The sequence below is a fragment of the Oncorhynchus keta genome, chromosome 21 (assembly GCF_023373465.1).
Source record: "Oncorhynchus keta strain PuntledgeMale-10-30-2019 chromosome 21, Oket_V2, whole genome shotgun sequence".
Taxonomy (NCBI): Eukaryota; Metazoa; Chordata; class Actinopteri; order Salmoniformes; family Salmonidae; genus Oncorhynchus; species Oncorhynchus keta.
In genome coordinates, this window is record NC_068441.1 from 19,090,926 (window position 1) to 19,105,936 (window position 15,011).

The following is a 15,011-nucleotide window of genomic DNA, read 5'->3' on the forward strand; positions in this document are numbered from 1 at the left end:
ACCTAACCCTAATCTTAACTCCAAACCCCTAACCTAACCTAATCTTAACTCCAAACCCCTAACCTAAACCCTAATCTTAACTCCAAACCCCTAACCTAACCCTAATCTTAACTCCAAACCCCTAACCTAACCCTAATCTTAACTCCAAACCCCTAACCTAACCCTAATCTTAACTCCAAACCCCTAACCTAAAACCTAACCCTAATCTTAACTCCAAACCCCTAACCTAAACCTAACCCTAATCTTAACTCCATACCCCTAACCTAAAACCTAACCCTAATCCCAAACCCCTAATTTAAAACCTAACCCTAATCTTAACTCCAAACCCCTAACCTAAAACCTAACCTAATCTTAACTCCAAACCCCTAACCTAACCCTAATCTTAACTCCAAACCCCTAACCTAAGACCTAACACTAATCCCTGAGCCTAATTGTAACCTTAACCATAAACCTAACCCTTAAATCTAAAATAGCCCTATTCCTTGTGGGGACCGACGAAATGTCCCTACTTGAAATGTCCTTATGTTACTATTCTAGTGAGGACCAGTAACACACACACACACTGTACATACTAGGAAATGGGAAAACAATTTATCTCAAGCCAGACATAATGTGATGAAAGAACATAAAACCCTGATGGTTTGAAAATCCCATTAAATGAGAGCATTTTATCTAGCAAAGTAGCAGCGCCGCAAGCTAGCCTCAAATGTCCCTGTTGATTGATACTCTGCTGACCTTATTAACTTGTGCAGTAAAGCATCCAAGCATATTACAACAAACTGACTGGCCGAGAGGCAGTACTCTTTCCAGGAAAGACAAAAACAAGAACAATTCTATTATAGATGGTTATGGACAGGGAGAGATGGCATTTTGAACCAATTAAAAATGTTGATTCAATATCAATACTCATTGACATATTATGCAAATCTGCACACTTTCTCTTGCGCAGACACACCCTCACTGTGTTCTCGCCTGGACCCTCACTGTGTTCTCACCTGGACCCTCACTGTTTTCTCACCTGTATTGCTGCTATATTTTCCATCAGCTGGTCGGTGTTGGATGCCCCCAAGAGTACGGAGCTCACCCCCTCGTTGCGTAGGCACCACGCTGTAGGGGACGGGTAAACAGCAATGACACCCCCACCATGGCAAACACACAACCCTGCTACCCCCATATACAACACACACACACACACACACACACACACACACACACACACACACACACACACACACACACACACACACACACACACACACACACACACACACCTCTTCCTCTTCCAGATAACCCTGTCCCTCCCCTCCCAACCCTACGAAACATAGACCCCTGCCTCAAACATACCAAAACCATGTACAGTATACCACTGCATCATACACGTAACAAACACCAAATGTCTCTTCAAAAAAATACAACTACTAAGTACATGCACTACACTTACAGTACACTCACACAAACACACAATACCTAACCCTACACACCTAAAACACAACCCCACTGTGTTTGCGAATCTAGTTGTGGGATATTTGATACTGTATAAGAGGAATAGTGTACTCCTGCATTGAGACTTTGTGCCAGTGTGTTCAAACCTCTGTGGCGAGGTTCAAACACTGTCAGTGTGGGATTAGAACCTCCAGACACCGCAGTGATGATGAGACGGAGTCCACTTCCAGAAACAGGTCTGACCCTACAGGATTTGATATGACAACCAAGGTTTCCTCAGGTCAGGATGGGATGGCTGTAGTAGTCTACATGGAACTGTCTAACAGATGACAGAGATTATTCACTCACTGGCCTGGCCAACATCCTCTACGAAGTCACACTGCTACTTTACCGTATAACAGCTGCAAAGCTAGGCTACAAACTGTGTAAAATAGCAGGCTTTGGGTAACTAAACGGGTCAAGCTAAGAGGCCTAATGTGTATTTAATCTGTACTTTTTTCCAATGTAGAGACCCCCGGGCAGTGGTGGAAAAAGTACCAAATTGTCATAGTTGAATAAAAGTAAAGATACCTTAATAATAAATAAATCACCCAGTAAAATACTAGGCTACTTGAGTAAAAGTATAAGGTTTTAAATGTACTTTAGTATCAAAAGCAAATGCTATGAATAATTTCAAATTCCTTATATTTAGCAAACCAGACAGCACAAGTATTTTTTTATATATATATTTTTTACATTTACAGATAACTAGGAGCACACTCAGACATTTACACATTTACAAATGAAACATTTGTGTTTAGTGAGTCTGCCAGATCAGAGGCAGTAAAGATGACTGTGCATTCTCTTGATAATACTGAACATTTTCCTGTCCTGCTAAGCATTTGAAATGTACTTTTGGGTTTCAGGGAAAATGTATGTAGTAAAAAGTACATTATTTTCTGTAGGAATTTAGTAAAGTAAAAGTTGTCAAAAATATGAATAGTAAAGTACAGATACCCCCCCAAAACGACTTAAGTAGTACTTAAAAGTATTTCATTTAGTTTTCGTAATACCACTGCTCTCGGGTGACATAAAATGGTGGTCTCAGGACATAACTCTGTCCAGGCTGTTTGTGACAGTGCCACAGAGATTTATAATGATTGGGAGCTACAGTGTACTAGGTGTCTGCTAATGGGCCGTGAAACCTAATCTATGACACTGCATTACAGGTCGGGTGTAAAATGCGCCTTGATATGCAGAGTGAGGTGTTGTGTAGGCCTAGATTTACAGTCTCTCTCATCTGCGACACTTTAATAGCTCTCCATGGGGCTGGGAATCTGTCTACAGGCTCATTCCCCCTCTCCCTGTTCGACTGTAAATCAATATGGGCCACTCACTGGATTTATGTCTGGCATTTCATGTAACTGCTGACTTGGGGAAATGAGAAACTTCCTCGTCGTATATAGATACACACCACGAGACAGTAAACTAACAAACAAAATCAATAGCAAGTTATTACCACTGGCTTGGATTTAGGAAGAATAACTAGTTAACCACAAACAGACATACAACATAATACAGACAAACATTCTCTAACACACACACACACCACACACGCACACGCACACACACTACAACAGCTGAAAACCATCTGGTTAGCCGCCTGACTGGCAGTGACCGTCCAGGGGCGAATCAAGCGAGAGGCAGAGGGACGAGGAACGGACAGACAGACAGAGAGAGAGAGAGCGGCAGTGTGTGTCGGCGTACCGATGGCGAGCTGGGGCAGAGTGCAGCCCAGCCGCTCTGCGATTGCCTGCAGCTCTTTCAACTTCGCCTGCTGACGCCGGCCCTCCTCGCTCAAGATCTTGTCCTTCAACCACTGGTAGCCCTGTTGAAACAGCCTGCTCAAAAACACAGCCCTGCCCAACACTGAGGCACTGCACCACCTGTGTCGAGCAGGGCCTGCTTTTAAACACTTGACTCTGTTTGGTAGACCAGGGCCTGCTTTTAAACACGTGACTCTGTTTGGTAGACCAGGGCCTGCTTTTAAACACGTGACTCTGTTTGGTAGACCAGGGCCTGCTTTTAAACACGTGACTCTGCTTGGTAGACCAGGGCCTGCTTTTAAACACGTGACTCTGTTTGGTAGACCAGGGCCTGCTTTTAAACACGTGACTCTGTTTGGTAGACCAGGGCCTGCTTTTAAACACGTGACTCTGTTTGGTAGACCAGGGCCTGCTTTTAAACACGTGACTCTGCTTGGTAGACCAGGGCCTGCTTTTAAACACGTGACTCTGCTTGGTAGACCAGGGCCTGGTTGTCAACATTGTAACTCTACTGTAGTCTTCTTTTACTGTACAGCCCCAGCAGGTAGAGATGAGGAGGCCCCTCTCTCTCTTCTCAACCTGGTCAACTCTGGCTCATCTCTCATGTTTCACACACACACATACAGTACAGTACAAACACACGCACATATGTTTTAGGATGTAAATAAATGTCTCATTCTTGTTAAGATTCTGTATAGTTAATTATAAACACCAAGAAAATGTGTATTATGAAAATCTATGAATGTACATCTTTTTCAATAGGCTAAAAAGGCAACCTTGATAAAGGGATTTCCTTTCCTATGTGATCCAATGATTGAAACAGTGACAGATCAGGAACAAGCAAGCTTTCAGTACTGGATCAGCCATCCACACCATTGTTAATCAGGAATAGGGTTGCACAATTGCAGGAATTTCAATAAATTCCATGGTTTCCATAAATCCTGGTTGTATGCCGGATTCCCTGCTTAATTCCAGGGATGCTCCAACCTGGATTTTGGGAAAACCTGAGAATTTATTGAAAGTTTAAATGTTTAAAGTCTAACCAGGAATCAACAGCACAACATATGAATCAACACTACGCAGGAGAACCTCAGCTTCATAGCGAGAAGGAGAACTGGTTTCCTTAACTGCACAGGGTTAAGACCAATGTTCCTTCTAAACTGCACGCGGGCACAAAGTAGCACCGAGACTGCCGTGCAGCTACCTGCACTTCCGTGCAGAGCTCCGAAGAAATCTCAGCCCATAGAGAGAAGTACGAGATTGAACACTTTTCCCTGTTAGTTAACACTATCAACGTTTTCCTTTACTGTGGCAATTATGATCGAATCAACACAATGTTAGCCACTTTCAATGCAACATACTGAAACAAAACCAACTATGCAAGAGATGTTGTTGGAGGCAGAACGCATCGGAGTAGGATTCTATTGCACAAGACTCTACACAGATTGGTGCAGCATAACCAATCAGAGCTGCAGTAGGTCTACAGTGCATTCGGAAAGTTTTTGTTACGTTACAGCCTTATTCTAAAATGGATTAAATCATTTTTCCCTCATCAATCTACACACAACTCCCCATAATGACAAAGCAAATACAGGTTTTTAGACATTTTTGCAAGTTTATATATATATATATATATATTAAAAAAAAAACTTAAATATCACATTTAAATAAGTATTCAGACCCTATCCTCAGTACTTTGTTGAAGCACCTTTGGTATTGATTGAGTCTTCTTGGGTATGACGCTACAAGCTTGGCACATCTGAATTTGGGGAGTTTCTTCCATTCTTCTCTCCTTCAAGCTGTCAGGTTGGATGAAAACAGTTATTTTCAGGTCTCTCCAGAGGTGCTCTAGGAAGAGTTGGTGGTTCTAAACTTCTTACATTTAAGAATGATGGAGGACACTGTGTTCTTGGGGACCTTCAATGTTGCAGAAATGTTTTGGTTTCTTCCCCAGATCTGTGCCTCAAAACAATCCTGTTTCGGAGCTCTACGAACAATTCCTTCAACCTCATTGCTTGGTTTTTGCTCTGACATGCACTGTCAACTGTGGGACCTTATATAGACAGGTGTGTGCCTTTCCAAATCATGTCCAATAAATTGAATTTACCACAGGTGGACACCAATCAAGTTGTAGAAACATCTCAAGGATGATCAATGAAAACAGGATGCACCTGAGCTCAATTTCGAGTCTTATAGCAAAGGGTCTGAAAACTAATATAAATAAGGTATTTCTGTTTTTTATTTTTAATAAATTAGCATTTTTTTTCTAAAAACCTGTTTTTGCTTTATCATTACAGGGTATTGTGTGTAGATTGATAACTACATTTTTTTGTAATACATTTTAGAACAAGGCTGTAACGTAACAAAATGTGGAAAAAGTCAAGGGGACTGAATACTTTCCGAATGCACTGTATATGCAAATAGACCATTGCCATATATGGATAAGTGCAATTTACTTTGAACTGGACTGTGTTTAGAGCTGTGGTCATGAGTAGATAGATGTGCTTGTTTTGAGAGCTGCATGGAGCCACATGTGCACATTTTGTTCATATCCTTTGCTAGTTAATGAGTTATTATATTAGCCCAGTTGTACTGTAGTCAGCAAGTGGTTGCTTCCTACAAGAGCACAAAACGTGCATTTCTAGACGTCTTTGAAAAGCAAGTCAGGTAAAGAGCTGTTTTTGTCTTAAAAAGGCAGTGCTGTATTTTGAGACAGTCAGGAATAAGCTACGTAGCCAATAGGCAGCGGGAAGCATAATTTGTCTGATTTTCTGTAATAATAATATGGGAATAATAATGCATTTAATTTTGTAAAGTGGTTTCTGCAATCAAACAAACAACAACATTTTCAGTCATCTCCTTGTCTGAAGGACAAGTGGATAAACAGGTTCATGTCAAGCCCTGCATGTTTTTCAAAAGTGTCATGGAATGTAGACCTACATTGAACACCACACATTGGCTGCTACTGTAGTCTGAATGATATAATAGCTATTCTATGTTAAAATGTTATAGGATGCATTTTCTCCATTGTTTTTGATGGAATGCATTACATTATGATCAAATAGCCACAGTAGTCTTCTTGACCACTGTCTGGAACTGTAACTTAAAGTTGTTACAGCCTCAGTGTTCACAGTAAACTCACGCTGGAAGAATTTTCACAACTTTCAAGTTTGCGCTCAGCAGACCTGAAATTTGCTCCGTGCCGAAACAAATTAGAGGGAACATTGGTTGGGGCCACAGAGAACGCTCAGAGCACCTACAGCAATCCTGTATGCCACCGTGACAACACAGGGAAGATTATGCCCTAGTTTCAGAATTTGTGATGCAGTACGTGGATCTGATGAATATCTGTGTATGTGCGTGTGTGCATGCGTGTGTCTCTGTGTGTGTGAAAATGTGAGATAAGCTGCTTGAGTTGACACAACCTGACATGTCGTGTCATGGTCGAATTGGTACACAGAGCTGGTCCACAGAGTTGGTACACAGTGTATGCTGTCACAGGGCACTCAAAAACAAACATCTAGGAGACACCAAGTTCTAGAACCTGAGAGACACAGAAAACATCTGTTAGGACAGGGGGAGCTGGGGGAGAAGAGGGGCTGACATGACATACGAGCTGAGACCAAAGGAGAAAGCAGAGAGGTGAACAGAGTCCCAGGAGAGGGGTGGGGGTAACACTACCTTAAGAGAAGCGCGGGAGTAAGGTGGTACCCCACTGTCGTATTTCCCTGAGATGATCCCACAGGCCAGTGGTGACCATGTCATCGCCCCCACACCTGAGAACACGGGAACATGGGGTCAGCCTGTCCCCATCACCACCACCACTCAGTATTGACATGCTGTTCTGTCTAGACTGACGAGGAGAGCATCCATCCCTGGGTGCTGCTGTCCTCTTCCCTCTTTACAGTATTTACTGTATTTAAAAGCATAACATTGCCACAGAAACCTTTGTAAGCTGCAGCATATCTAGGCAATCATAGAATGATATATTACAACTATAATAATAGTCATTGAATAGCTATCCCTGTGTATGAAATACTGTTGTGTTGTATCAGTCTGTCCAGACCAGCTCCACTCACCTATCTTATGGAAGAGCTCTGGCAGCTGCACCTCTACCTTCTCCCTCTGGAACATGTGATACTCAGCCTGCTCACAGATGGGAGGGATCTGGTTGAACTGCCGCGCCACAGAGTACGCCTCCTACAGGACACACAGGGAACAGCAGCAGTCAGCCTGAAGAGTACTGTACGGTGGCCACCGGCTAATCAAAGCAGGAGAAGGTTGTGATGCCCATCAATCAATACTGCGAAAGTCATGGTCAGAGTCTAGCACAGTCAGTGAGACATTACAGTGGTGGCATGCCATTGTCCGTGGTGAGACTGATGCACGGAAGGAGAAGAGGCTGTGTGTGTGTGTGTGTGTGTGTGTGTGTGTGTGTGAGTGTGCATCTCACCCAGAGTTGAAAGTAGATTACATTTCTTCCTGGTACAGGACCTCCCATGTGCACATGCACTACATGTTTGGGTCTAACAGTAAAGACGTGTTCATAGCGCCAGTCCACAAATAAATGTCATTTAACTGTAAAAATGCATTTATTATCTTTTCATGTGGCATGAACACAAACAGGCATGTTTTCATCCGATTGTCAAACAAATCACTTTAAAAAGTAGGCTACCTGCGCAGGTTTGTCCACTAAAATAATTCCAGCATCTAAACAGTGCACCCGCCATTTGACCAATTGAAAGACACGTCTATTAAAACACAGAAAGTACAATGACATTCGATTGTTATTAGGCACACTTGTAGCAGCCTGAATTGATGCGTCCACAGCTGTCTGGCCACGTCTCGGTTCCCGATGACGTGGTCGTCGATTAAGGCACCTCTCTGATGCATTCAACATTTCGGTTGAATGCATTCAGTTCTGCAACTGACTAGTTATCCCTGTTACCATTTCCCAGTCACTTCTGCCTCTGCAAAATGTTAGTGTTCAAGTCTGTTCGCTAATTTCTCATGCTGCTGACAGGCGGTAATGATAAATGATGGTGAAATATTCTACAGTTTTTTTGACATCTTTGTTTTAATTATTGTGATAGGCACATTTTTCTTTATTTTGCCGGTACTCTGTACCGGCTTACTTTCAGCCCGTCTCACCATGATCTCCATGGGGCTCCAGCGGGACGTGCCCCAGTACATGGCCATGCCTTGGTTGATCACATGGGTCATCGCCCGCACAGTCTCTGCCAATCAAAGAAAGAAACACAGACACACTACAATGAGTGGAGAGACCAATGCTGTGTTTGAGCCTGTGCGCAACCAAGAGAGAAAATACAAACAGAATGAGGATGAGAGTGCAAAATAGGGATTCATAAGAGAGTCTCTCTCTGTCTCTCTCTCTGCAGAGTAACTGTAACAGGTACAGTCTGAGTATGTTGTATCATAACCTTCCTACTGTAGCATGGCCCATACAGGACATCAGATGAATACAGAAAGACAATATTCAACTTGAGGTTTTTAGCTCAAGAAGTGTTTCACTTTTACTTAACGCTACCTCGGGTGTTCGACTGCTGCCAGTGAGGAAGAATGGGGTGAGGTGAACTACAGTGGTATCCAAAGTGACTGGCAACGCACAAACAATACTTTAAAAATATAAACAATATAATTATTGAGATAATCTCAAAATACCAACACGTGAGAAGTACTGTACTTTATTCATGTTTCAATGGAACTCACCAAAATTATTTATTGATTTAATAAAAATTAAATTCCACCTATTTAAGTTTATCTAAGTCTTAAGGAACTATATTGACCCATTACATCACCTCCTGTTTCACTAGGGTATAAAAATGAGGTAACACACATGCAATATCCCTTTGTCATCCAACACCATGAAGATTAAAGAACTGGCTGTTCAAAAGAGACCTTCATAAATCTGGTAATGGCTACAAGAAGATCCACAAACAATTGAATATACCACTGAGCACTGTCAGGGCAATTATGAAAACATTTAAAAGATATGGAACAGTTGAAAACCTCACGTGTAGAAGACGCAAATGCATTTTGCCCCCAGGATAGGGAGGAGGATGGTGAGAGAAGCAACAAAATCCCCAAGAATTGGTGGCATCTTGGGGTCACCAGGTTTCAAAAAGCACCATCAGACGCCACTTCCACAACCACAGACTCTTTGGAAGGGTTGCCAGATGAAAACCCTTTCTGACCCAAAGACACAGACGCAAACGCTTGGAGTTTGCCAAACGTCATTTAAATTATGACTGGAAGAAGGTGCTCTGATCAGATGAGACCAAATTGAACGTTTTGGTCAGATACAGCATCGGCATGTTTTGTGTCGAAACAGAGATGCATACAAAGAGAGGTACCTCATACCCACGGTGAAATATGGTGGTGGGTCAGTGATGTTTTGGGGCTGTTTTAATTCCAGAGGCACTGGTTAAGATTGTAGCATAATGAATTTCACCGTATCAGGCAATGTGTTCCTTAACTTTGTCAAATATTACAGGAAAAGACTCCATGCTGTTATCCTTGCCAGAGGTGGTGGCACTAAGTACTAAATAAATGCCAATAATTATGAAACCTTGATTTTGGTGGAATTAATTTTTGTATTAAATAATTGTATGATTTTGGTGGGTTCCATTGAAACATTAATAAAGTACAGTATTTCTCACATGCTGGTATTTTCAGTTTCTCTCTATAATGATATTGTTTATATTTTTTAAGTATTGTTTGTGCATTGCCAGTCATTTTGGAGACCACTGTATATAGCCCAGTGAGTTAGGGTGGACATAGGCATGTCAGAGAATGCTCAGACGACCTACAGCATCCCAGAATGTGAGCTTCTGGGATGGAGAGAACATAGCAGGGGAATATAAATCAGGGGAATAGAAAGCAGAGGAATAGAAAGCAGGGGAATAGAAAGCAGAGGAATAGAAAGCAGAGGAATAGAAAGCAGAGGAATAGAAAGCAGGGGAATAGAAAGCAGAGGAATAGAAAGCAGAGGAATAGAAAGCAGAGGAATAGAAAGCAGAGGAATATAAAGCAGGGGAATAGAAAGCAGAGGAATAGAAAGCAGAGGAATAGAAAGCAGAGGAATATAAATCAGTGGAATAGAAAACAGGGGAATAGAAAGCAGAGGAATAGAAAGCAGAGGAATAGAAAGCAGGGGAATAGAAAGCAGAGGAATAGAAAGCAGAGGAATAGAAAGCAGAGGAATAGAAAGCAGGGGAATAGAAAGCAGAGGAATAGAAAGCAGAGGAATAGAAAGCAGAGGAATAGAAAGCAGAGGAATATAAAGCAGGGGAATAGAAAGCAGAGGAATAGAAAGCAGAGGAATAGAAAGCAGAGGAATATAAATCAGTGGAATAGAAAGCAGGGGAATAGAAAGCAGGGGAATAGAAAACAGGGGAATAGAAAGCAGAGGAATAGAAAGCAGAGGAATAGAAAGCAGGGGAATAGAAAGCAGAGGAATAGAAAGCAGAGGAATAGAAAGCAGAGGAATAGAAAGCAGGGGAATATAAATCAGGGGAATAGAAAGCAGGGGAATAGAAAACAGGGGAATAGAGATCAGGGGAATAGAAAGCAGGGGAATAGAAAGCAGGGGAATAGAAAGCAGGGGAATAGAAAGCAGGGGAATAGAAAGCAGGGGAATAGAAAGCAGAGGAATAGAGATCAGGGGAATAGAAAGCAGGGGAATAGAAAGCAGGGGAATAGAGATCAGGGGAATAGAAAGCAGGGGAATAGAAAGCAGGGGAATAGAGATCAGGGGAATAGAAAGCAGGGGAATAGAGATCAGGGGAATAGAAAGCAGAGGAATAGAAAGCAGGGGAATAGAGAAGAGACAGCAGAAGCCAGTGACAGAAGAGGACCAAGATGTTCCTCCTTACCTTCCATGGGAGTGTTGGGGTCCGGTCTGTTTGCAAACACCACGTCCACATACTCTAGCTGCAGTCTCTCCAGTGAGGCCTTTAAACCTACAACGACATGCATCACAGCCACAGTTCCACACACTGCTATTGTTCAGGGAAATGATTGCAGCCATATCGCATTGATTATGCTATTGTGAGGTAGTGCTCAATATAATATACATGTGATTGTAATAAGGTGTTTCTTCCTCTACAGACACAACTCCAAACCCCCAAGAGAGTCCCAAACTCTCAATTATCAAAACAGAGTCTTCTCCCTGGAGCCAAAGCTACTAATTAGGATGTATTTTATTTGATTGACAATCAACATTTAAAGTTCTTGTCCTGTGTTTGATCTGTGTGACATACGAAACAGTACTCAGCTCCTATGAAAATGGTGTTTTCAGAGACAAAGCAGATGGTACAGTAAATTTCCTAATCGAGGTAAAGCCTCTGACTGCTACATTGTATCAACGGTGGTGGTGTCTATGTCCTCTTTATAAATTTCACACTTCTTTCCATTTCAGATGAATGTTTTCCACTGTGGAATTTCCATCCCCTGCACTTTACATTGACTTTAGACAATTATGTGCATCAGAGCCACGGAGAGTGGACATTGATTTAATTAGCCAGCAATACCAATGTTTGTTGATGGTGAGTTTGAAGGAGTGGGTTGTTAAAGCCATGGAATTTGTGTTAAACTCACACTACAGTATGTTTGTAAGCATGTGTTGGTCTACGCTGCTAGACAGTGGCATAAACTAGCTGTCAATCGTTGTACTGTACCGTGTGCCCCTGGCAATATGCTTCAGTAACTTGTTCATAGTGCCAGGCCACAAATGCACAACACAAACACAAACACACTCATGCACTAACACACAGAACCAGGTCATTAGCTGCAGAGGGGCTGAAATTGGGAGCCTTTATCTCTCTCTGTAACCTCTCTACCATCCACATGTTGACTTTGTGGCAATGTCATGATCTGTGTGATCTTTTAATTTATTTATCTGTTATTTTCCCAGGTAAGTTCACTGAGAACACATTCTCATTTGCAGCAACGACCTGGGGAATAGTTACAGGGGAGAGGAGGGGGATGAATGAGCAAATTGTCTGTCCGTGCGTCCGTCTGCAGCTTACTTACCTTCTATAATGTGTTTTCGGGACAAGCCTCTCTCAGTCTCTGCTCTATGGGTGAAAAACACATTCCACAGTTGAATTATAGCAGTTGCTGTCTTTCCATCATGTAATCTCTCTCTCTCTCTCTCTCTCTCTCTCTCTCTTTATCATTTAGTCCATCGCAGTAACAACATGACATGATATACATTTCAGCTTGACTAAACCCCATTATATAGATTCAGTGTGGATAACACATGATCACATTAACCAGAGGGCATTAGATAGATACTCCATTACTACTCCAATAGATATATACTCCATTACTACTCTATTAGATAGATACTCCATTAGATAGATACTCCATTACTACTCCAATAGATAGATACTCCATTACTACTCCATTAGATAGATACTCCATTACTACTCCATTAGATAGATACTCCATTAGATATATACTCCATTACTACTTCATTAGACATATACTCCATTACTACTCCATTAGATAGATACCCCATTACTACTACATTAGATAGATACTCCATTGCTACTCCATTAGATAGATACTCCATTGCTACTCCATTAGATAGATACTCCATTAGTTACATACTCCATTAGATAGATACTCCATTACTACTACATTAGATAGATACTCCATTACTACTCCATTAGATAGATACTTCATTACTACTCCATTAGATACTCCATTACTACTCCATTAGATATATACTCCATTACTACTCCATTAGATAGATACTCCATTACTACTCCATTAGATAGATACTCCATTACTACTCCATTAGATATATACTGCATTACTACTCCATTAGATATATTCTCCATTACTACTCCATTAGATATATTCTCCATTACTACTCCATTAGATAGATACTCCATTACTATTCCATTAGATAGATACTCCATTACTACTCCATTAGATAGATACCCCATTACAGCACCAGTCACTCACAACTCCAGACAAAATACACACAGTAGCATTTCTCTCATTTGGAAACAAAGACACCCAGAGAAGAGTCAACATACTTTCCGCCCCAGAAGATCTTGGTTGTGATCACCAAACTGGAACGTCTACAAAGAGATGGGGGAGAAAACCCATTACAACTTACATGTGAGACCCTCTGTACACAGGACGTACACAGACAATGAAGCACAAAGAGAGTGTGTTCTAGGTGCTCTGTGTGACGGTATCTAGAGGTGAGGGCTTGAGTGCCTTAAGTCTTATATGACGTGACTGGCAGGATGACTAAGGCGCCTAGTAACAACCCTTTAGGTTCATACATACCACACACACACACACACACAAAGGAGATACAACACTGCCTTGGGCCAGTAAACATGACCTGGACCAGGGTCAGACCAGTGACCCTCACACCACTTTACAAGTACAGTACACACACACAGCTGATGAGGTAAAAGAGTACAGTACACACACACAGCTGATGAGGTAAAAGAGTACAGTACACACACACACACACTGACGAGGTGAAAGAGTACAGTACACACACACACAGCTGACGAGGTGAAAGAGTACAGTACCCACACACAACTGACGAGGTAAAAGAGTACAGTACCCACACACAGTTGATGAGGTAAGAGTACAGAAGACACATTCATTCCATTATTCAGTAGCTTTGAGGAGGGACTCTCCATTAATATTGTATCTCTCTCTCTGCCCCTCTGGATGACTCCATTAATATTGCATCTCTCTCTCTCTCTGCCTGACTCCATTAATATTGTATCTCTCTCTCTGCCCGACTCCATTAATATTGCATCTCTCTCTCTCTCCCCGTCTGCCTGACTCCATTAATAATGCATCTCTCTCTCTCTGCCTGACTCCATTAATATTGTATCTCTCTCTCTCTGCCCCTCTGGATGACTCCATTAATATTGCATCTCTCTCTCTCTCTGCCCGACTCCATTAATATTGCATCTCCTCTCTCTCTCTGCAAGCCTGCCTGACTCCATTAATATTGTATCCCCTCTCTGCTCTCTGCCCGTCTGCCTGACTCCATTAATAATGCATTTCTCTCTCTCTCTCTCCTGCCCGACTCCAATAATACTGTATCTCTCTCTCTCTGCAAGCCTGCCTGACTCCATTAATATTGTATCCTCTCTCTCTCTCTGCCCGTCTGACTCCATTAATAATGCATCTCTCTCTCTCTCTCTGCTGCCCGACTCCAATAATACTGTATCTTCTCCTCTCTCTGCACACCTGCCTGACTCCATTAATACTGTATCTCTCTCTCTCTCTGCCCATCTGCCTGACTCCATTAATACTGTATCTCTCTCTCTGCCCGTCTGCATTAATACTGTATCCGTCTCTCTCTCTGCACGCCTGCCCGACTCCATTAATATTCTCTCTCTCTCTCTCTCTCCATCTGTATCTCTCTCTCTCTCTCTCTGCCTGACTCCATTAATATTTATCTCTCTCTCTCTCTCTCCTCTCTCTCTCTCTCTCTCTCTCTCTCTGCCTGACTCTCTCTCTCTCTCTCTGCACGCCTGCCTGACTCCATTAATATTGTATCTCTCTCTCTCTCTCTCTCTCTCCATTAATATTGTATCTCTCTCTCTCTCTCTTAATATTGTATCTCTCTCTCTCTCTCTCTCTGCCTGTCTGCCTGACTCCAATAATATTGTATCTCTCTCTCTCTCTCTCTGCCTGTCTGCCTGACTCCAATAATATTGTATCTCTCTCTCTGTGCATGCCTGCCTGACT

The 15,011-nt window shown here is 42.1% G+C and overlaps 1 protein-coding gene across 7 annotated transcripts in view; it reads right to left on the bottom strand.

Moving 5' to 3' along the window:
• LOC118400224 (voltage-gated potassium channel subunit beta-2-like) overlaps window positions 1-15,011 on the bottom strand; it is a 141,546-nt gene that overhangs the window by 5,866 nt on the left and 120,669 nt on the right. For 6 of the 7 annotated variants that reach the window (XM_052473427.1, XM_052473425.1, XM_035796871.2 and 3 more), the window contains 8 exons: window positions 13,319-13,363; window positions 12,303-12,346; window positions 11,144-11,230; window positions 8,400-8,485; window positions 7,328-7,448; window positions 6,930-7,024; window positions 3,190-3,310; window positions 1,019-1,107 (listed from right to left, as the gene is read on the bottom strand). In XM_052473427.1, the coding sequence (XP_052329387.1) occupies window positions 1,019-1,107; window positions 3,190-3,310; window positions 6,930-7,024; window positions 7,328-7,448; window positions 8,400-8,485; window positions 11,144-11,230; window positions 12,303-12,346; window positions 13,319-13,363 (688 nt within the window). The remainder of the gene's footprint in view (window positions 1-1,018; window positions 1,108-3,189; window positions 3,311-6,929; window positions 7,025-7,327; window positions 7,449-8,399; window positions 8,486-11,143; window positions 11,231-12,302; window positions 12,347-13,318; window positions 13,364-15,011) is intronic. The other variant, XR_004828981.2, reaches the window with a different exon arrangement.